This window comes from Ictalurus furcatus, chromosome 16 (assembly GCF_023375685.1).
Source record: "Ictalurus furcatus strain D&B chromosome 16, Billie_1.0, whole genome shotgun sequence".
Taxonomy (NCBI): domain Eukaryota; kingdom Metazoa; phylum Chordata; class Actinopteri; order Siluriformes; family Ictaluridae; genus Ictalurus; species Ictalurus furcatus.
Window position 1 is genome coordinate 28,412,552 of NC_071270.1, and position 24,192 is coordinate 28,436,743.

The window sequence follows — 24,192 nt, forward strand, 5'->3', positions numbered from 1 at the left end:
GCGTGGTAAATTGTGGGCCTCATAATGGCAGAAGGAAAATGTTGTGGCCTGAGGATGGAAGGAGAGGAAGCATTCCATTGCACTGGTTTGACAATATCTTCTAACAGTTTCCTCCAGCCAAGAAAATAAATCACTCTCAGTACCACAGCTGGAGAAACAATAACTGCAGAGCGTCCTCGAGTTCATCCGTTCATCTCCGCAGTCCCTCATGCTGTATTTGTTGGCTGTCGTCGTTTGTGAATCTGAGCTCTGGTGTCCTGAAGTCGGTCCGATCGACAGACGGATTGATCGAGCGTGCTCAGTGGGATGAGAAGAGGGCGGGGCAGGAGGGGCGGAGCATACCCTCTGAGCATGCTCAGTCCACAAGACTTCTGAACTTCCTCGTTCTTATTAGATCTTCTGATAAATATTTGGTGAGTCTGTGCTCGCTGTCTCAGCGCCAAAGGCACTCAAGGTTACAGGGTGACGCATCACTTCCCTCGGGGGTGGGGACAGGAGTAAAAGGCGGAGCTTTGGTGTTCCTTAGGCGACCGATGAACGAAGTACAGATCTTCAGGCTGTCTTTATAACTCATGCTGTAAATGGTGGAAGCTTGGATTTACTAATTGGTTGATGAAGAGGAACACCCACACACACCCACCCACACACACACACACACACACACACACACACACACACACACATATACGCTCAACCTCCCATTCTGAGTGTGTGTCTCTGCGTGCGTGTGTGTAGCGGCTATTATGTTGTGTAGGTGTACAAATGACCCCATTCGTTCAGGAGATCCAGCCGACACATTTCAAATCAACATAAGCGAGCGCTCTTCATCTTTATGTGTGTGTAAAGAGAGAGATGGATGAGTGAGGGGGAGGAAGAGGAAGAGTGAAAATGAAGGGAAATCGCTGGTGTGCTGGAGATCGAGAGAATAAAGGAGACAGATGGAGAGCAGAGACAGAAAGAGAGAGAGAGAGAGTTCTTAACTGAAACATGAGCTGAGGACAGAGATGAGAGAGACTGACAGAGTGAGAGAAAGGAAGGAGAGTGTGTGTGTGTGTGTGAGTGTGTATGAGAGCGAGAGAGAGAGAGAGAGAGAGAGAGAGAGAGGGCGCCTGCAGGCAGTCATAGCTGTCCAGAGAGGACAGTCTGTGCTCTCACCGAGTTCCACGTCCTGAGTCCTCCAAATGCAATTAGAAATGTGTTGTGTATCGTTTGCATCATCTTCCCTGACTTTAAAGAGTGAAGCGACGGATTAATAACAGACTGTTGTGAAATTTATGGAGTCAGACTTTTAGGAGTAATGTAATATGAAACATTCCTGGCAATCAAGTGTCAGAAATTTGATCGGAAACAAGCTGAAAGTCCAATCCAGAACCTACAAAATACTCTCCGTACCCCAGATCCATCAGCAAAAGCCCCTCTTCAGACAGGATTAGTTTTCCGTGTGGAGGTATGTGATGTAATTATTCCTCGAGTATCTCTGGGATTTCAGTTTCATCTGAATCGGTCGTGTCATTTCTACAGACGTGTGTGGAAAGATTACCCTGTGTTTTAATCTTCTAGAAAAAAAATAACCCCAGGTAATATAGACACGCTCACCGGTCGCTTTAATAGCAACACCTGTTCGCCTGCTCATTTATGCTTTATCGTGTGGCAGCAGCTCAAATGCATACACATTTCATACAGATACAGGTCAAGAGCTTCAGGTAATGCTCACAGCGAACATCAGGATGAAGAAAAATGTGCAGCTGTACTGGTGTTCCTAATAAAGTGGACGGTGAGCGTATATCCCGTGCGAGTTGACTTGCTGGCAGAGATTGCGTTATATCCTGTAGGAAAGGGCAAAGGCACAGCTCAGAACAATAAACTATAGATGATGGTTAAAAGGACGTGTCAGAGAAGCGATACGTTACAGATATGTTATGGTCACGTGACCTACTAATGAAGACCACGCCCCCTACAGCAAGCACTTATAATAAAGGTCAAAAGAATGCGTTTGTTTGAAAACGAGGTGTGTGGACTATACGTAGGCATGGAGTTTTGCTGTTTGAGACACGCCCGTGTCTGATTTATGCAGAGATCACTTATCCTGCAGGACTGGATCAGAATTAGCGCAGAAGTCCGACTCCGAACTCCGACAGCATCCTGACAGACGCGCATCTGGAAAACATGTTCGAGTACCACGCACGGCAGGTGTATTATCTGATGATTGCGAACAATAAAGGAAGCAGTTTAGCATGGAGCATTAAATGTGTAAACCCTCCCACGGAGATGTCTACTCGGCCAGCTTTGCGGAGGTGTTTAGTATCTCGAACAGACTTGTTGATGTTTGACGCTGTACGACACACTCATCTGTAAACATTGACAAAACGATGTCACGGAGCTAATACCTTTGTATACTCAGAACATAATCGGATAACGCGGCAGGCGGTCGTTCGTTTTCTCTGTACGTGTGTAACACAGATCTCGTTTCTGCGACTCGTCACTTCCTAGTGTGAACGTAGGATCAGGTAGGGGGCGTGGCCTAAAGTCTGAAAGGGGAGATTGCCTAACAATGTTCCTAGAACTAGCGTTTTAAATAAGGGCCTTGTTTATGATCATATTCTTCATGTTTAACTGCCATCACTATTGTAATGTGTGTGTGTGTGTGTGTGTGTGTGTGTGTGTGTGTGTTTGGAGACAGCCTTATCCGGTCTCCTGGCAGTGTGAATGAGGGATTTGAGAAGCCTCTCCTTCTCCAGCGTTTGTCTGGCACTGCTCTCCCAGAATAACATCTCAGTCTGACACGTTTGCATCTCTGGATTACACTGGAGCTTAAAGAAAGGCCTGGCTGCAGCCTTCACCCATCTGTTCCCTCTCTCACCGCTCCAGCCCAGAGCGCTCCTTTCCACATTCCCATTTAACACACGGCTCGATCCGGCACGGCCTGGCAGCTCTGAGCCAGTCGCAGGTGCGTGTGTGTGTGTGTGTGTGTGTGTGTGTGTGAGAGAGAGAGAGAGAGAGAGAGAGAGAGAGAGAGACTCATGGATCCCTTCCCATAGGGGCCTCTTTGTGCATGATTTATGAAATGATAATGCCCCATCCTCCACACACACACACACACACACACACTCATCAATCCTGCGCTGCTGGCCCATGGACAGGCAGCATCACCTGGGGAAAACGCAGCAGACAGAGCGAGAAGATCCAGCAGTGTTCCCAGAGCGCCCTCGGCCACAGACGGGTCACGAGGCTCGATGATGTCAGCGGGAGCAGTAATTACACACACGGACTCACACTCGAGCAAACACACGACTGCTATAAACGAATTTAAAGACACAGGCACCTGTCAGAATCAATTTCAGTAAAGGGGGTGTGGCCTGTGAACTCGTTAACTTCAGTAAAGGGGGCATAGCCTATGATCCTGTCAGTCATAGTGAAGGAGGTGTGGCCTTTGTGATTGCTGCTTCTGTCACAGTGAAAGAGGCGTGGTCTCTTTCCCCATCAGCCACAGTAAGTAGCCTCTGTAACCGAATAACAGTAAAGGAGGTGTGGCCTCTGTATCTGTCAATCACTGTAAAGAGGCATGACCTCTATCTGGCAATCACAGTGAAGGAGGTGTGGCCTCTGTATCTGTCAGTCACAGTGAAGGAGGTGTGGCCTCTGTATCTATCAGTCACAGTGAAGGAGGTGTGGCCTCTGTATCTATCAGTCACAGTGAAGGAGGTGTGGCCTCTGTATCTATCAGTCACAGTGAAGGAGGTGTAGCCTCTGTGTCTGTCAGACAAAGTGAAGGAGGTGTGGCCTCTGTATCTATCAGTCACAGTGAAGGGGTGTGGCCTCTGTATCTATCAGTCATAGTGAAGGAGGTGTGGCCTCTGTATCTATCAGTCACAGTGAAGGAGGTGTGGCCTCTGTGTCTGTCAGTCACAGTGAAGGGGTGTGGCCTCTGTATCTATCAGTCACAGTGAAGGAGGTGTGGCCTCTGTATCTATCAGTCACAGTGAAGGAGGTGTAGCCTCTGTGTCTGTCAGACAAAGTGAAGGAGGTGTGGCTTCTGTTCCTGTCACTGCTGCCCACTGAAGGAGGTGTGGCCTTTGTTCTGGTCACTTTCTCACTGCAAACTCTTTTTGATCTGCACAAAACGGTATCGCTCGAGCTTATATGGTCTTCCACTGACAGCTTTTACTCGGATTTCCCACCTGTTCACATCTCACTGATTTTATTTTGCTTTTCAAAACCCTTAAGGCTTACAGGACGAAAACAGAACTCAGCAAAAAATGTCCTATAACAACAAAAAAAAAACCCCACTGATAAAGCACGCGCTCTTAAACATCACTACAGTGCTGTGTCTCGTGAAAGTACAGCTCTGGGTTCTGTTCAAATGTGTAAATGGTTTAAATGCTTCCAGTCTGTTCCTCTCGACTCATGATCCATTACGATTTGCACCATGACTTGTCAGAATTTTCTTATCAGATGTAGTAAGGAAAAAACCTGCAGCGTACGTCCTTTGTATTCTTTTCTCCTGTGTGGCTTAAGACTTCTTTAAAAGGAACAAACTCTTTGAAAGAACCTCTGCACACTAAGAAAGATGGGAGCGGGGGGGCTGACAGTTTGGTATTTTGGTGGTGGGCTGAGTCCAGCTGATACTATCGTTGAGAGATAAAGGTGAACTGCGTCATAATATGAAATACGAGAGAACACAAACATGGAAGACCAAAAAAAAAAATTTAAAAAAAATAAAGTGAGACCCAAAGTAAATCAGACTCTTCACTGTGGTTCTGTAGAGTGAGAGAGGAGAGCAGCATCAGGGCTGTGTCACTTAGCACCATCACGTGGTCATCAGTGAAATTACACCTTATTAATAACAAACGAACAGACACTCTGGGATGTGTCGCAAACACAGTGCACCAGTGAGAGAGTCTTGGTTTCTGGGTTTGGCCGAGACATGCGTGTTAGAGTAATACTGCGGCGTTAAATATTTTTTATCTAATCTCCATTTACTTCATCTGTAGTGTGGGTTTGGTCATGAAGGGGAAAATCCACGCGTAGAAGAAAACTTCCAAACTCACTTCCAATGACTTTTGGAGTGATCTTTAATCCAGTTTTATCCTGGGAGCTGATTGTCGTGCAAGTCATGTGTTGCATGTCCATGGGATTTGAACCCACAACCTTTTCATCAGTAACACAGAACCGTTCAGAGCCCCGCCCCATGTAACAGGAGTATACTTTAACTACGGAATAAAGCACTCACTCACTCACTCACGTTGTTCTGTTATAGTGAAATACTGAGGAGTTTCCAGCTTCAGCAAATAATCTGCTGTCTGGTTTTTCCAGAATTCCCTGCTCCCTTTTAGACAGGGGTGCCATTATTATTAGAATCAGGTCTGTTTGAGTTTTTTGTGCTTGAAATTAGTACGAGATACGAGACCTTTTTTTTTTGATGATCCTTTTATTTTACTTAATATGCTGCATATTAAAGCAGCAGTGTGGATTTAATTTTTTTTACTGCCCTCTGCTGTCTGAGAGGTGAATTGCAAGGGCAAACATGATACAGCGGCTGAGGAAACGCGTAAAGCGTAAATGCGAATATATGGATGAGCGGATATGTAGATCTACCCTCATTGATTCCTGAATTTTCGGACACCGTGTAGAATTAAAAAAGGGGGTGACCTGAGCAGTTGTTATGGCTGGGGGGGGCGGGGCTAGTTTCAATGACGTAAAGTGTAAATAATGTAATTCTGAAATGAAATATGAAGAAATTACAGAGATACCGACTGAATGGAAACATTACAATTCATCTTTTTCTTTTCAATGCTATGCTAGAAAATTATGATCGCTAAAAGGTTTGAAAGCGCCTTGAAAAAAAATCACAGACTCCTCCTTTAATATCATTTGTGTGTGTGTGTGTGTGTGTGTGTGTGTGTGTGTGTGTGTGTGTGTGTGTGTGTGAGTGTGAGTGAGTTTATTTGAACCCTTTTCTAGAGAAAGTGTCATTATAAAGCTGCCCTGAAGGTGAGAGTAGCTGTCTTGGTGTGTACTGGTGTGTAATCTTCCACTTGGTAAGGAGTCCTATACTTAAACTGCTCTCAAGCTGTGTGTGTGTGTGTGTGTGTGTGTGTGTGTGTGTGTATTTTAGTCCCTATGTGTCTTGACTTTATCTTCAGCACTACACCAGAATAAACCTACTCAGTAAATGACAGATTAACACCAACACACACACACACACACACACACACACACACACACACACACACACACACACACACACACACGCTCCAGACACTTTCACCAATCACTCCTCTCCTCTACAGTGCGTTATTGTCATCATCATCACCAGCTCCGTCTGAGGACTTTCTGAATGGAGCACTTCTGGCCCGACACCCACACAGACCTTCATTACCATGTCTGAGTGCAGGCCAAGTGGCTCTACAGCCGCCAGACAAACATTATTCAAACGCCGAGCCAGCTTCACGCCAGCGTTAACGACACGACACGACACGTTCTCTACACACGTCGCCGCTCGCCCCATCTGTAGCTCAGACACGGCTAAAAACGACACGCGCGCGTTTGATCGTTTACAAGTCCCTTCAACACACGTCTTCACTTTTTAATGTATAGTGTTAAACTGTAGCTTCAATCCTGTTTTTCATCGTAACCTGATCATTAACACACACCCGGCGGTCATAAGTATGTGGACACCCGACCATCTGAGCAAACTGGTACCATAAAGCAGGAAAATCAGGGAGAAAATGGAGAGGGACGTGAAGAACTTTAATGACATGATGAGTCAAATCTCAGAGTGAGGCCACGCCTCTTTCCTTTTAGACTGAAAGATGTTGAGGTCATGCCTCTTTTTTTATCTCTGGCTGATAAAGACGTCAGGCGTCAGTGCTCACAGCGTCGAGCCATGCTGCGCCGTCCAATCTCTGCACTAATCAGACCTTGTTAGTGTTGGATTAATTGTGTGCCGAGGGAATTAAAGTGGTCAGTACAGAAAGCCAGGATGTGTTTAATTGGTGTTGGATTAGCTGCAAGACCTGAGGGTCTGGTGTGTGTGTGTGTGTGTGTATGTGTGTGTGTAATCACATCTGGTGTACAGCAGCCATATGGTGTGCTGTTTGTGTTTCTGCTTCATGTTTGTGTATGTACAGGAACAGCGCTGCTGAGCTCTGGACTGTGATTGGTCAGAAGGTGGTGATTAGTTCTCTATAACAGCGGCTCAGATAGCAGTGCAGGTTTATATTAATACGCTCGCTATAATCCGTTATCGTTTCTATAGTAACAGCTAGAAAACAAAACAAATAAAAGCTCTCTCTCTCTCTCTCTCTCTCTCTCTCTCTGTCTCTGGCAGCATGACAAACAAATAAAAAAATAAATCGAAATGTTTTAAAAGCCTGTGCAGAGAGAGTACAGAGTGAGCGTAATATCTCGATTGGGTGATAAAATGTGAGGAAACGAACGATGTGAATGATACAAAAACGTCATCAGAATATACATGCACCGAAAAAAAGCCAAAACTATCAACTATAAACTATAGCAGCTATAAACCGCAAAAAAGAAACCGCAAAGCACTGACACTGGAGACTCCTTCCATGAATGTTACATAAATATTTATTCTCTTTATAGAAAACGTCACCATGTCAACGATTTTTAAAAATCTGTCTATGTGGAGCGTCCGCTGTACACGTCCCTGTGAACGAGCCGTTACTATAGAAACGATAACGTATTAGACCAAGCACGTTAATATAAAACCTGCGCTACTGTCAGCGCTGCTGTTATAGACGACTAATCAACACCTTCTGACCAATCACGATCCAGAGTTTAACAGCACAGCTACAGTTTCCTCCTTCCTCCATCTTGACCTCCTAACTACATGTATGCTTTCATCATAAATACAAAGCCTTAAGTACTGCAGGGAAATCTGGCGAATTTAAAATAAAACACAGTTTACTGAAGCGCACGTCTGATCTAGGCCGATCCCTCGACCTGGTAAATTATTATGCCAGTTTTTGGCTCTCAGCTCCTCAGCGGTTGTCTGACAAGGTCACGTCAAAGCGAGGCGACAGCGTTCAGACCATCATCACCATCACTTCAGAACCACGCTCAGATGTCACAGTGTTTTCAGCTCGTATCAATCCGATTAGATCGGACACCCTCGATCACATGACCTCCTGTCCTGGATTAAGCCTGCACCTGTGAGCTTGTAATGATATAACGCTATATCTGATGCCTTGTGTTCAGGTTTCATGAGGATATTCAGTAGAAATATAGACTACTCATGTGTGCCGTTGATGTTCTAGTCACATTTTAGGCTTCGGTCGTCTACCAGAAGTCTGGTGTGGTGAAGATTACAGAAGGAAACACATTGAAGAATGAACATTCTATTACTAGGGATAAATTCATACATTTATAATCTATATCCTGAATTTTGGGACAATGACAATTGTTAAAAGCGCTATACAAATTACACTGAACTGGAATTGAATATTACATGAAGCATTCAGAGAAACGTTTCCATTCATAAGACCACCACTGAGGAATTATTGTTGTACTGCCATCTAGTGGTCAGATAGAAGATTGTCATTTCTTCCACAGCCCGGTGGTAGAACTTTATCCCCATGTTCCATTATATCACGTTATATTATTATATTATAATATTATGCTTGTACTAACACTGCCTTTCCAAATGAATTCTCTGTTCAGCTGTCTTCAGTAAATGCTATCTATCTACAGCCCTTTCACAATAAAGCTCAAAACAAGCAGCAACTCTTTCAGAATGATGTAACACACAAGTCACGTGACTCAGTCAGCCGATGAACCTTCTCGTTATCCTTTCCAGCAAACAGTGCAGTTTAAATCTCCACAAAAAGACGTCAACATATCATTTAGATAACTCATTATCAACAGTATTAACAGTATGAAAGCATTCATTGCGCTTTGCTGGGAGAGTTTTAGCACTTACAGTATTACCAGAAGGTCCAGGTGTAAAATATTTACCTAAGCCTGACACTTTTGTCCTTTATCTCTCTCTCTCTCTCTCTCTCTCTCTCTCTCTCTCTTTCCTCTCTCGGAGCTTTTGAGCTGTATTTTTAAAAATATATCGTTTCTAACCGGGGTGCACGGTGGCTTAGTGGTTAGCACGGTTGCCTCACACCTCCCGGGTTGGGGGTTTGATTCCCAGTGTGTGTGTGTGTGTGTGTGTGTGTGTGTGTGTGTGGGGAGTTTGAATGTTCTCCCTGTGCTGCGGGGGTTTCCTCCGGGTACTCCGGTTTCCTCCCCCAGTCCAAAGACATGCATGGTAGGCTGATTGGTGTGTCTAAAGTGTCTGTAGTGTATGAATGGGTGTGTGTGTATGTGATTGTGCCCTGGGATGGATTGGCACCCTGTCCAGGGTGTACCGCGCCTTGTGCCCGATACTCCCTGGGATAGACTCCAGGTTCCCCGCGACACTGAAAGGGATAAAGCGGTATAGAAGATGGATGGATCATTTCTAATCGAAGTTCATGAGGAGTATTTTTTGCCTGTCGGACTGTTACAATCGAAGAACGTTATTAAAGCGAACTGATTGAATTAACCCAATGATTGGCTGCTTCTACATCACGTGATCAATTTAGACCCATCCTATTGGATATGATTTAAACACAATCAACAAAACCATTCAAACGGCACAGCATTAGCCCAAGATGCAATCTTTCATGAGGAAAACGTCAAGTTGAAATGCAGGATTAATAGAAAAGTAAATTACAGTGACTGAGTAAGTTTATGTAGGCTCCATGGTCTACTTCTCAAAGGCAGAAGTGTTGATATGCACACCTACACACTGGGGAGGAAGTCATGAACCACAAAGTGACGTCACCTGAGCGTGCAATACCACTGTCCTGAAATGTACCTGATCTGCATCTGTGCCTTTGACAGAATGTACAGAGGACTGTTGTAATTTCTACAATCCCTTTGTGTTTGTTTGTTTAGAAGAGTGGCTCTTATGAATAAGACGATTTAATCATTTGTGTGGGGGTCAGTGGAGAGACCTTTGACCTCTGGAAGGTTATAGAACATAAACTGTCAGTCATTTCATCATTAAAGGAAGGATTGAACAAAAAGTCAAATATACATAATTTACTCTTTTTGATCATGTTTAACTTGATGTTTGCGGTTTTTTTTTCCTTCTCGGCTCAATGTCAGTAAAGTACACACGTTTCTGTGACGTCACAAGAAAACATCGGATGGTAATAGCTAACAAATAATCAAAAAGTCTCTGCTTATTTATTGACATACCCCACGGTCCTGCCAAAACCCGGGTGTTTGACATTCTCTGAAAATTTGGTCCCAGTGTAGGAAACATTTCGGTTTATTTGCTCTGTCAGTTAACGCTGCAGTTACAGCGAATCGTCTGTTTCCAGCCTCTCTCGCTGATAACACCTTTAACCCACAGCACTGTGAGGGTGTCTTGAATATTACCACATTGTATAAGGGTGACATTTTAATATCTGCATCCGAGCAAGCTAATCGTAAAGCCAATCGGCCGCCGCGACACTTTTTTCCTTTCGTGGAGTGAGTTTCCGTTTCCTTTTCTACCATTTGCATCAGTTTAATTTTAGACTCTAAACCTGAGACAAGCGGCGTCATCTCACAGATATATTCAGCGTTATATAAAAGCCAGTTGGGAGCAGGATATGGGTACAGAACTAAACAGAGACCCAGTTTGCAAAAACACTATTTGTATACACATTTATCCACGGATTTATTAAATATATAACGTTGTACGTTGCCTTCATAGAGTATGCGTACGACCAAGTCGTCCAGAATGTTCCCATAAATAAGCTCTATTTGCGATTGATGTAAACACACTCCAGACACACTCATAGCTTCTGGTCTTGGTGAGTCTTCACGTCGTTCTCGAATCTTCAGGTATGTCAGGAGTAATACTTATAACCTTGTCTTTTAATGTGACTTCTTGGTGTACCATCAGAAGATCTCACTCTAGTAAAGCAGGGATAAATATTATAGCCTTCTCCTTTCTCCTGTTAAGACGTGTAATTCCTATGAACAGGGAAAGAGACCGGGAGCCTGTTTGGGAGTCCGTCCTGTGTGCATGTTCTCCCTGTGCTTTGGAGGGGGGGGTTCCTTTAGGTACTCCGGTTTCCTCCTCCAGTCCAAAAACGTGTACAAATTGTCCGTAGCGTGTGCGGACACACATCTATGTGTGTGTGTGCCTTACGATGGCTTTGCATCCAGGGTGTCCCCCGCCTTGTGCCCGGAGTTCCCTGAGATCCAGGCTCCAGGCTCCCCCACGACCCTCTGTAGGATAAGTGGTATGGAAAATATATAGATGGAAATGAGACCATTCCTTCACTCGCCACACACACACACACACACACACACACACACACACACACACACCTTCAGCCCCTGGATCTGTCAAGTTCAGCATTTTCTTCAGGATAGACATGATTTAAAAAGTGTAGCAATGAAATGACAGTTGTTCTAATAGTCGTCGTAATTAATTCATTGTTTGTGTTGTGTTAGTTACCTTGAGCAAAAAGGGGGGAAAAAAAAACCCCAATCAATGCTTCATATGATGTCTTTACTGTAAACCTATCCCTCAAACCACCACATCTAGTTTTTCAGTAAGGCCATTCGGATGTGGTTTAGGACCAGCTGGAACTTCCTGTTATCTATAAACATGAACAAAACCTTTTCGATTTATCAGTTACTAATCTCAGACAGCCTTAATTCCTTATTCTCCCTCATCATACCTTCTTACTGTTACGCCTGTAACTCTTATTGTACGAATTCATTTTTAAAAACAAGGTCGCACGGCTCGACCGTGCCGTTTATTGTGAGTGTTTAAAGATTTGGACATGAGTATATAACCTTAGCTTGATTTATTTTAAGGATTTGCAGCCTAAACATAGAGCTTAGAGAAGTAAAGAAGCAAGTTCCCCTAAATATGAACACATTTGTAGGAATACAGCAGGAGATATATGTTTAAATATGTTCCGGACGTTCCTTCAAGTAGGAAAATAACGGTACATACTGTGTAGTGTGTATTTTATGATGTATATTCACTCTTGTACTGGTAAGAACTAGAATAAAATGCCATATAAAACTTAAAGAAAAATTCCGTCACGGTCATCTGCGATAACCACGAACGGAGAACTTCTCAGAAGTCATTAACCATCATCTAAGAGCTGCTGCTTGTTGCTAATGTTGACTTTATTTTGGTGTAGAGGAAACTTTGAGATTTGCTTTTACTAAGAAACAGGTGGGGTTTTTATCATAAATTTTGCACTAACACCCTCACACTCACTCACTCACTCATTCACACTCACACACACACACACACACACACGCATGCACTCAACGCATGCACTCAATGCAGCTTCCTGCAGGAAGTCACACCCATAGCAGAATAGATCTGTAAAGAGGAAGTGAGGTTCAATTCCTTCTTCTGTTACTCTACAAGTTAGTATTGAAATATCACCAATGCAGAGAAGCTGAAAGTCCAAGGCTTATGTAAACACCTGTTTATTCTTTTCAAAAAAAACCCCTAACATATAGTTAAATAGTGGTCTGAGGTTTTAATATTGTTCATAGGAAGGAACTGAGAGGATGCAAAAGCTGGTTAGAGGATGTGAAAGATGTTTAATGCAGCTATAAAGTTAAAGGGTGGATATAGAGTATATTTAGATCAGATATATCTATATATAGGAAAAGGAATGGTTGCAATTTTTTTTCTTTTTGCACAGATTTCGTTCAGTATAAATGCAATGCACCATTTTTTGTTACTTTAAACGGCTTCTCTTGCTTTTTGACTTGTCTTCTAACTGCAAAAAAAAAAAATGCTGCATACTCATTACTGACACAACTTCCTGCACTCTGACACAGAAACCCCAGTGCAGCGATGGTTATTTGGAACACAGCCCAATTTTCACTCTTCAAAATGTACGAAAGACAAAACCTGCAGTAGGAAAAAAGGTGGAGACAGTCAGAGACAGTCTGAGAGAGCTGAAGGCCGTCACAGAGAGGTGTATATAGACAGAGGCAGTCAGAGACAGAGACCGTTGGGGACCGTTAAAGAAAGCTAGAGACAGTCAGACAGTTGGAGATAGTTGGAGACAGTCAGAGAGGTTTGGAGACATTCAGAGACAAGTCATAGATAGTCAGAGACAGCTGGAAACAGTCGGAGATAGTTGGAGACAGTCAGGGACAGCTGCAGACAGTTGAAGACCGTCAGAGACAGACACAGAGCGTCAGAGACGGTTGAAGACAGTCAGAGACAGTCAGAGGAAGCCAGAGGCAGACAAAGCACGTCAGAGACAGTCAGAGATACTCAGAGACACTCAGAGACAGTTGGAGACAGTCAGAGACAACTGGAGATAGTTGGAGACAGTCAGAGAGGTTTGGAGACATTCAGAGACAAGTCATAGATAGTCAGAGACAGCTGGAAACAGTCGGAGATAGTTGGAGACAGTCAGGGACAGCTGCAGACAGTTGAAGACCGTCAGAGACAGACACAGAGTGTCAGAGACGGTTGAAGACAGTCAGAGACAGTCAGAGGAAGCCAGAGGCAGACAAAGCGCGTCAGAGACAGTCGGAGATACTCAGAGTCACTCAGAGACAACTGGAGGTAGTTGGAGACAGTCAGAGACAGTTGGAGATAGCTGGAGACCGTCAGAGGCAGTTAGAGGCAGACACAGAGAGTCACAGACAGTCAGGGACAACTGGAGATAGTTGGAGACAGAGGCAGTTAGAGGCAGACACAGAGCGTCAGAGACAGTCAGAGACAACTGGAGATAGTCAGAGACAACTGGAGATAGTTGGAGACAGTCAGAGACAGTTGGAGATAGTTGGAGACAGTCAGAGGCGGTCAGAGGCAGACACAGACTGTCGGAGACAGACAGAGACAGTCGGAGATAGTCGGAGACAGTCAGAGACAGTCGGAGACAGTCGGAGACAGTCAGAGACAGTCGGAGACAGTCGGAGACAGTCACAGGCGGTTAGAGGCAGACACAGAGCGTCAGAGTAAAACTTGCTGTAGCTCTGAATATCACTGTGTGCTATTGTTCCAAAACCTCGCCGTTCGACCGCCTGCAGTTTTGCTGCTCATTGGTATGTTATGTTGACATTTACACCATTATTATTATTATTATTATTATTATTATTATTATAGTGTAATATCTCACTGCACTTTATTCCACACTGGAGCTGTGCGCTGGTCAGAGCTGCGCTGTCCTTCACTGGGCCTGCTGTCCTGTGCAGTGATCATTCTACTGTCTCCTGCTGTTTTACACCCGGTGGGGTCTGTGTTGTTTGTATGTAGCACCATGGTCGTGGAGGAGCGCGGTTTCATTTCACTGCGTGTTGTTTCTGTACCAGCCGTTTGCGCTCGGAATGAAAATAAAGCCACTTCAACTTCACACTTGAACTTGAAACCTTTCTGACTCTAGCACATTTGTCCCTCTGACATGACAGCAAGGTTGCGTGTGCTTAACCACAAAGCAGGGCGGCTCACATCTGCAGCTCAACACAGGAAGTGCTGTCCACACACACACACACACACACACGCGTACGTACCAGAAGGAGGCAGGTTATTCAGAACTCTCTAGGAAAGAAAATAAACATCCACATCCTGGCAAACGGACATCATGCTCAAACGCAAACTGAGTGAGTATTTTTATGACTACCGGTGTGTGTGTGTGTGTGTGTGTGTGTGTTCGTGTTCACTCTGTGGTGAGTTGTATGAGCTGATACACTAATGAACCCTCATGAACTTCATTCTGATTTCCTGTTGTTTTCGTGCTAATGAGAGTAAAATCTGTTCACTGGAGTTTAAAGAAACGAATGTGTGAGTCAAACGATCGCAGTTTGTTTACAGTAGACCACGACCCTGTCATTTCAAAGAGCGTTACACTGGCTCTACCTCATATCTCTGTGTCTCCGGGTCACCGTAACGCCGGAGATCATTCACCTGAGGAATCGTGTGATGCACAAAACCGTTATTAATCGCCACCGATGATGAAGTCATGCTTCATGTGTAAGATACGTGATAAAGGAGCGGGAAAACACACAATCATGAGCTTCCATATGATACACGTCGGGTGTTTTGACCGCAGCAGACACGTGGAACCGCCGCAGGAGCTCATAAATATGACTTTAGTGGAGTTACGAAACGGGATTTTACTCATGAATGGGTTTTGTGGCAGAGAAATGATGAAACCGTATTTTTTCTGTGGCTTCACACACATCCAGCCACATCATTATGCACTTTAGAAGCTACAGCAGAGTGTTTTCCTGTCTGAAAGGACCCGAGAGCTCGAGCCGTCATTTATTCCCTGACCCCGTGAAGAACCCGTCTTGTACCAGATCTTTACCCAGTTAACACGCACTCTCTTTTGGTTTACGTACCTACCTTCAGTAATTACCTGCGTGACATCTCATCAAGTGAAAATATCCAGTGCGTATCCAGTGTTTCCTATCATACGATCACAATAAACTAACCAGATGATTAGCATTAAACCTATTTGACTAATCTCAAGCTGGAAATAGTCTCGAGTTATTGAGCTAATTTTAAGCAAAATGTGAAAAAATTCAATCAGGAAAATTCGTCAAAAATGTCTAGATATAGGTTTAATACCAAATATATTTAGTGTATGTAATGTTATAGTAGAAAATACTAGAAAAAAAACAGGATTGTGATGGTGTAAAAAGTGCTTGACGTGGGTCAGTAAATCTAGTTCTTATAGGTGTTATTTATTTACAGCAGTTCTACGGCACTTCGGCTTTAAAAGACCTGTTCAGAAAAACCCCCCTGATGATTTTATATGATATATAGTTCTGCGTATATACATCGCAATATATTTGCCAAAGATACGTCATGTTTACGTCGTTCATATTGTCCTGTACGTCACTGTTAGCACTGAGAATTCACAACACCGATCGTTCGTAGCTTTATTGACAGACGAACTGCCGTTTACTTTGTCGTCTCGTCTCGGAAAACTTGAAGTCATAGCTTTACCTTTGACTGTCACAGAGCACTGACACTGGAGACTCCTTCCGTACGTGTAAAATAGACGTCTCCTCACAGATGACACGATCAGCGGAGCGTCCGCTGTTCGCGTCCCTGAGAACGAGTCGTTACTATAGAAACGATAACGTATTACGGTGTTAATATGAACCTGCGATTTGCAGCGGCAGTACTGCGAGGATTTCTCAACCGCTTTTAAAGAGGGTTTTCAGAGCGCAGCGGTGGTTTAGGAAACGATTTTACGGCCTCACGGGTACACACCGACGCAAACTCAGCTCGGATTACAGAAAACCCCCAAATGAATTAAAACTCGTGAATCAAATTATTATTATTTTTATTTATTAAAGATGCTGGACAATCATTCTGCCACAGGAATTATCGAAAGCCCAATATTACCATGATATTTAAAGAGTGATAGCTAATTATTTCTCTGCTTGTCACCAGGTTTTAAGTGGTTTGGGAGTCTGGGTAACCTTTCATTTCGTCGCAAGTCGGACGCAGCGAAGCAAAGTTCCGAGAAGGATGACGAGACGACTATCGACGAGGAGGACGTGCACCCTCGCTGCCCAAGCTACGCCCGCTCCAGCGAAATGTACACCCACATGGGCACCATGCCTCGCCCGCAGAAAAAGAAAGATAAGAGCACAAAGAATAAAAGTCAGGATCATAAAAGTCTTAAAATTAAGAACAAGCCCAAAAGCTCCCCACTGAGCCGCAGCCAGAGCATGAGAAATTCAGACTACGTGAACGAGTCACCTCTCCTCAGCGCTCTCAACGGCCAAGCGCTCTCAAGCCTGCACAAGAACGACGCAGACGACAAGCTCACACCAGAACGCCAGAAAGCTGACACCAGGGAAGAACCTGAAGTTAAGAGCACTGAGCAGATCCGTAAAGAACCAGATAACGCACGTTCAAAACCCGCAGAAGACCCAGATCCACCTCCACCTCCAGATGCTCTCCAGGAGAAACCAGTACTGCCTAGGAAGAGTAGCCTCCCTGTAAAGATCTCTGTGGACCTGCAGGAGCACAAAATTTCCACCACCAGTGAGCGCCATCAAGAGAAAGAAGAAGAGGAAAGAAAAACAGGTCCCGATCCTGACCGGTAAGAATGCTTAAAGAGGTCTAAGAGGAATAAAACACTTCATGGTGTGCTGTTATAGGAACAGAATTCACTTTGAGGTGGTAGCAATAACTCTGCTTCATCACACCGCCCTGTTGTTGATTATTTTAGTATAACAGTGCTTCCCATTATGTTTTATTCCTTATGTAGGTGCAGTGTTTGGAAGAAAAAAAAAAACAACTGTGTGGTTTGCATCATTTACCGTTTTTTAAGATCATTTAATATCCAAATAATAAAGAGAGATTTATATCCTGCGATTGAATCAGTCATTAATATCAATGTCCAATAGAGGGCGCCAGATAGTAATATAATAAACTAGGGTTAGGGTTAATAATAATAATAATAATAATAATAATAATAATAATAATAGTCTGTATTTTATCTGCATCCATTATATATCTAGTAGTAGTAGTAGTAGTAATAGTAGTAGTATTTTATATATAATCTATTATATATAATATATCTATTAGTATTAGTAGTAGCAGTATTTAAGGTATAATCTATTATAATTTGGAGTTTGCTTCACACACTTACCCAGTTAATACACGCTTATAATAAATTCTTCTTCAAGGGTTTTTTAAGGGCTCATTATATAATTAAGGGTTCAGTACTTCAGAAATAAACAGGTTCTACCCTGACCTCTGTTTCAGGTTTCTACATAGAACTAGTAAGGGTTCCATCAGAGGGAATTAAAGATCAGGAAACCAGTAATCAGGAAGTGGAGTAGTCACATACATCTAAAGCACTACATATAGTTTATTACGTGGTGATTTCATGCAAAATTTAGCCATTTTAAAATATGCATGAAATCATTTATAATATATTCTCAGTATTTTATGAGCAGAAATGTGTGATTTAGTGAGATGTGTGTCATTGTGTTCCGGTGTGTGTGTGTGTGTGTGTGTGTGTGTGTGTGTGTTTTCAAGCTGTGTTATTGGTGATATCGAATGGCGTCTTCTGTTTGTGTAAAAGCTCCAGAGTGAACATTCTGAAGATGATTTTTTTTTCTCTCCTCAGTCAAAAGGGAACCAAAGACAGTCAAGGAGAGTATGTAGAGGTAAGACATATGTCTGTCTGTATGTCTGTCTGTCTGTCTGTTGCATTCCTTCTTCAGTTTTATTTTTTCATGTCTGTTAATTCTTTATGCTGGATGTAAAATTAACTAAATTAATAAGACATGTGGCAACAGTTACAGGTTTAACGTGTGCGGTTTCAGTACCGTATCAAAATCTTCAAATGGTGCAGTTTAATTATATTAATAGCAAAAAAAAATTACAATTATGTCAGTTCAAACAGTGTTTTCTGTTCTGAATATAATAGAAATATTTTGAATAACTTGTCTGTTGAAACACAGACTGCACACACTCTCTTCTTCTAATCCTGAGAGTGATTTTGCCTTAACGCTTTATTTTAAACATCTTTGTGTTTGTTTTATTTGTATATAAACTGTAAAATAGGAGTACACATTCCCCCTTTTCATGCAAGAATGAATCATTAGTGATTCAATTTTAGTGTTTGAGTTGAGACTCTGTGTGTGTGTGTGTGTGTGTGTGTGTGTGTGTGTGTGTGTGTGTGTGCGGGCATTGAGGTGTTGGTTTGTGTCTTTTACGTTTCATCTGACTCAGTGGTTTCCCCCCCAAAGTCACTGCATGTTTTTAATTCAGCATTTTAATTAAGCAAATTCTCATGATCATTATCTTAAGAGCAGCATTTAGGAATGTAATAAAATCCACGTGGGTCTTTTTAGCTGCTGATGAACTGCACTTTAATAGTTTTGCTGTCTTAAGACATTTACTGGGCTGTTTAGATAATTAATTCCTCTTGCGAGTTTAGTTGTAATGCAGCTTTTGGCCACTAGATGGTGCTGCAAATATAGTTTATTATCCCGTTATGGCGCGTGTCAGGAACGATCATGACTTTTACATGAAGATTAACACACACCGAAAGCACAAAACTCACACGCTGTGTACTTAAATATATATATATATATTTTACACATTTTGGATCAACAATAAATCATCTTTATAGGAGCATATCCTATATGAGAGCATTCGAAGTTGCTAGCATTGCTAATGATGAATGAGATCAAGTGAATCAGCGCTAATTTATTAGCCATGTTAGCAATTTAGGGCGGCTTTGATGTGCTGTTATTTATAGTTCCTCCTCCTCCATCTCTGGTACAGTCTCTCTCTCTGTCTCTCTGTCTCTCTCTGCCCATCTTCTTTTTCCCCGTCTGTGTAAAACTTTAATGGCGCTAGATCGAGCTGAGGATGTGGCCTGAATGTTTTACAGCGAGATGAGTTTCTCTGAATGGCAGCAGCACAGCAGGAAGCTACAAACAGTGCTGAGGAACTAAATTAGCATTTTTTTTTCCTTTCTCCACAAAGTACTTTTTCTTTTTGGAAAAGCAGCTATTTTCCATTAGCCACCGGTCCTGTGCCAAAGGTTCCACTTGTATGGGTTTTGGTACTGTACAAAATTAGGCCGATTTTACAGTAGTTCTAGGAACCTTTTTAGTTCCACCTTCAGAGTTGTTGGGATTTGGGGTTTTTTTCAGGTCAGGGATTATAGAGGTGGAGTTGGCCATAGTGGACCTTGTTAATTTGAATCTTTTAAACAAATAAAGATTTCCAAACCCTTTAGAAATAAACAATTCTGGAACCCTTTGAAGAATTAACGATTTCTAAAAAAAAAAAAAAAAAAAAAAAAAAACCCCAAAAAAACAAAGCACTTTTGAAGTACTTAAAGAATTTTGGAACCTTTCAAAAGAAGTAAAGAGTTTCAGAATATTCTGAAGAAATAAACAGTTCCCGAAGCTTTTAAACGAGTAACCAGTTCCCGAAACCTTCTGAAGATCTAAAGAGTTCTGGAACTTTTTGAACTTCTGGAGCTTTCTTGGAAAACCTTTTCGCAAAATGTTCCGAAATTCTGTCAACGAACGAAAAGGTTCTGTAACCTTTCAAACCAGTTCTGAGTTCAGGAGCCTTCTGAACAACGAAACCATTCTGGAGCGATTGAAAGAAATGCTTACCAGGTTCACATTAAACCACGCCCACAGAACTCCATAAAAACTCAGAGCCGTACTGAGAGCTGAAAACAAGGGGAAAGAGCGCCTCCTAATCACGTCATGCGTTGAGTCTTCCAGTAACGCAGCTCAGCCACTGCACTGTACCAGCTACCACAGACACACCCTAACTCTTCCTCCCTTCATAGGGTGCCATTACTTTTGTCCTGCTTGAACGACTAATCTTACAGTCTTCGATCAATCGATGTTCACGTTAGTGTTTCTCCTCATACGCAATGTTTACGCAAACTCAGGAGAAAACGTTGTTTTTTTTTAGGAACTATTTTCCCCAAGTAACCCGATTTCCATGAACACCACGTCTGTCGTGGAAATGCTCGTGCGAATGAAGGAATTCGAATTTTGAATTGATGAATAAATTTGTTTATAGCCAGCGCGATAAACAACAAGGCCTAAATGTGCGCTTTGTGATGATGTCATCAGCATCGGTCGCTAAGGGGAGGAAAAGGTGCGAGAGGGGAAAATGAGATGGAAATGCAAACAGCGGCGATATGATGGAGAGCATGACAGATGCAGGACTGGGGGAGAGAAAGAGTGATAAAGAGAGAGCGAGAGAGAGAGAGAGAGAGCGATTGATTCAAATAACAACAACATGAAGTGAAGGAATGATTGAATCAAGCAGCAGTGCAGCGAAACAGGATCTTCATACAGGATATTGTTGTGTAAATGTGTATGTATAGATAGATTTATGGTCAGATGGAGGGAAATGGATGGATCGTGGTGGGTAATGGGTCTGGCACTGAGGAGAGAGAGAGTGAGAGAGTGAGAGAGAGAGAGAGATGGGAGGAGGAGATGTGTGGGTAATGGTATAAATGGGAAGGGTGGATTTATGTGAAGCTAATTAATGTGTCTCTGGCACATGGCCTACACTTGGTACGGCACACTGTCCGAGACAAGCCTTCCCACACACACACACACACACACACACACACACACGCGGTTTAGAAATTCTTTTACAGTTTGGTGCACATCATTAACTACTATTTAATCAAACATAAACGATCTCAAAACTCCACAACGTAGCTGTACGTGTTAGAAATACGCTCTGCTCTATAACACACCACCCTGTCGTTGATTATTTTACTAGATCAGCACCACACACTCTGTTTTAGTCCTCACCATAGCCAGAGAAACTGATTAGGTCTGTAAATGGACTTGCCATGGTGTCGGATTACTTCAACAGATCAAACTGGGAGATGCTCCTGAGGAAGTCAGACCTCAGCTTGGACAGGAGACAGCTGTTAAGGAAAGAATGGGAAGGTGAGGGAGCTGGACCCTGTAGGAAAATTCAGAGAGAGAGAGAGAGAGAGAGAGAGAGAGAGAGAGAGGGGTATTCATGACCACTCACGAGCTCTCTACTCGTCTTCTCGTTTCTACCGTCATCACGCGGCTGGTGTAATTAATGTTTAACCCAGAGAAGGAGAGAAAGGGAAAGAGGGAGAGGGATTGATTGCGGGGGTGAAGAGGGATTTGGGATAGATAGTCGTGCTCAGCACAGAAATATGGAGAGAAAACAAAAGAGAGGGATAAAGGGGGGGAGGGAAAAAGAACAAACAGACGCTGAGAAGTAGGACAGGAGGGTACGAGGAGGTCAAAAGAGAGAGAGAGTGAGACAGACAGAGAGAGAGAGAGAGAGAGATTAAAGCATGCAGGTGAATATTAAGAAGAATGTACGCTATCTGATCATACCTTTGCATTATGTGTCTAATTCCTAAGCCAAAACACACACACGCACACACACACACACAGGCACGTCACACTCATGACAAAGGATCAGTGTGTTATCCCGCAGAACATAAAGCACACGCTTACGGATTAGCATCAAAGCTACAAAAGCACACTCGTGTCGTTCTACATGCTAACGCTCATCTTCCATCTGTCCAGTAAGATGTTTCCGTAGAACACAAAAGACAGAAGGGAACATCAGCGTCGTTAAATTCTTACACGGAAACGATAGCGGCGCTTTAAGGACCATACACGGAAACGAGGGCGCGCCTCTGAATACATATATGGAAGTCTTAGGAAATAGGAAAAGTTTAGTTGTAGCTACCGTGAGGATCTCTGACAGAGTGTTGAGGCTTAGTAAGCAAAATAACAATCGTTGCCTCATTGAATTTTAACAGATAGATGCGTTATTAATATTTTTTTTAAAAACCTCCAACACACCAAAAGTAGTCAAGCGTCATCACTTCCGTTATAGAAGCTGTAAACGGTCGTTCCCTGACCCGCCTCTCTTTATTCTCTCTCTCTCGCTCTCTCTCTCTCGAAGTTAATAAGACAAAAAACTTTCAGCTTGTCATGTTACCGAGAAACCGCAAAGACGATGCCGGAAAACTTTTAAAGTTTAAAGTTCCAGCTGTCAAAAAGCTCCGACACTGGAGACTCCTTCCATAAACGTCGCATAAACATTTATTCTCCTTTACAGAAAACTTTAGAGAAAACCATATCGACGATTTTGTTAATCTGTTTATCATTAGGGGAGCTGTACACGTCCCTGTGAACGAGCCGTTACTATAGGAACGATAACGTATCAGAACGAGCGCGTTAATATAAACCTGCGCTACTGTCAGAGCCGCTGTTAAAGAGAATTAATCAACATCTTCAACAGGAAGGAATGTAATTTAAACAGTTTTAGGCTTTGCATTATTAAAAGTGTGCACTTTTTCGGTCATAGACGCACTGCAGTGCCTAACTTTGACCACTAGGGGCGCTCTGATGGGAACCTGAGCAGGGTTGCAGTGCAGTGTTCTGGCTTGTGGAGATGGTTAATGGGGTTCTCTCGTGTTCCTGGGAGACAAACGTAGAACACTTTGCATTGCATGCTCAGCTCATGTTGTACACTGAGTACAAGCAAGTGTGTGTGTGTGTGTGTGTGTGTGTGAACTCAGAGGGAGAAGGGAGAGTGTATAAAGCCTGGCCTTGTCCTCCCCCACTTAAGCCCACCCTACTTTGCTTTCTTTTAGAAAGGAATAAAAGGAAAAATTCCTTTCAAAAGGTGCTGAATGCATGAGGGGCATTCTCTCTCTCTCTCTCTCTCTCTCTCTCTCTCTCTCTCTCTCTCTCTCTCAGTATTGTTTGAAACCCTGGAGGAGGGTGTTGAGGAGGGAGTGGGTGGGGTCTTGGTGGCTGCTAGCATCTCGCTGGCTTTCCTCCCTCCCTCCATCTCTCCCTCCCCCGTTCTATCCATCTCTCTCTCTCTCTTTCTCTCTCTCTCTCTCCCCACCTCCTCCTTTCGTCCGAGAGCGATGAGGTAATCCCTGCCAGCTCTCTGAAGCATAGACAGTCAGAGTGAGAGGCAGAAAGAGAGAGCAGTAGCAGCCGTTTGCCGGCACTGTGCTCACACACTCTCGTACGTATCCTATGTGTGTGTGCATGTATGTGTGTGTGTGTGTGTGTGTGCGTGTGTGTGTGAGCGACGAGGGGCATGACCCGGACCTTCTAGTGGACCCTAAGACGAAAAAGAGTGATAGAAGGAGTCAGGAGGAGGAAAAGCGGAAGCATGACAGAGAGATGCAGTCTGTGGAGCGCCCTGTCTGCGGCCGCCTGCTGCTTCTACAGGGGATCGTTCATGCAGGTGCAGGAGTGTGTGTGTGTGTGTGTGTGTGTGTGTGTGTGGGAGTGTGAGTGAGGGCAGGTATGGGATTGCATGACATCATCGTGCATGTTCATCGCATCTTTAATGATTTTCTGCATGTCACAGCGTTTGACTGATGCACACGTCTGTAGTGGTGTGTATGTGTGTGTGTGTGTGTGTGTGTGTGTGTGTGTGTGTGTGTTTGCACTGTTGTTGTTGTTAGGCATATCCACACTCACGTGCATTTCTGATGCTGATGCTGCTGCTGATGGTGGTGGTGATGATCTCACAGTGCTGAGTGTGTGCAGGCTGGACTCAGTGGAGTGTGTTGTCGTCCTGTGGTCGTGTAGTGGGTTGTGACAGAGCTCGAGGCTCGGGAGAAACCGGAGAACGCATCAAAAACGCTGACC

General features: G+C 43.4%; 2 protein-coding genes across 2 annotated transcripts in view; both read left to right on the forward strand.

Moving 5' to 3' along the window:
- LOC128620079 (octapeptide-repeat protein T2-like) overlaps positions 1–14,008 on the forward strand; it is a 21,922-nt gene extending 7,914 nt beyond the window's left edge. The window contains exon 2 of the mRNA XM_053644729.1: positions 13,520–14,008. Within this exon, the coding sequence (XP_053500704.1) occupies positions 13,520–14,008 (489 nt within the window). The remainder of the gene's footprint in view (positions 1–13,519) is intronic.
- A 197-nt stretch (positions 14,009–14,205) lies between these two features.
- Positions 14,206–24,192, forward strand: part of sh2d3ca (SH2 domain containing 3Ca) — a 42,374-nt gene continuing 32,387 nt past the window's right edge. Inside the window, exons 1-3 of the mRNA XM_053644730.1 lie at positions 14,206–14,646; positions 16,451–17,108; positions 18,144–18,183. Of these exons, the coding sequence (XP_053500705.1) occupies positions 14,628–14,646; positions 16,451–17,108; positions 18,144–18,183 (717 nt within the window). The 5' untranslated portion in view covers positions 14,206–14,627. The remainder of the gene's footprint in view (positions 14,647–16,450; positions 17,109–18,143; positions 18,184–24,192) is intronic.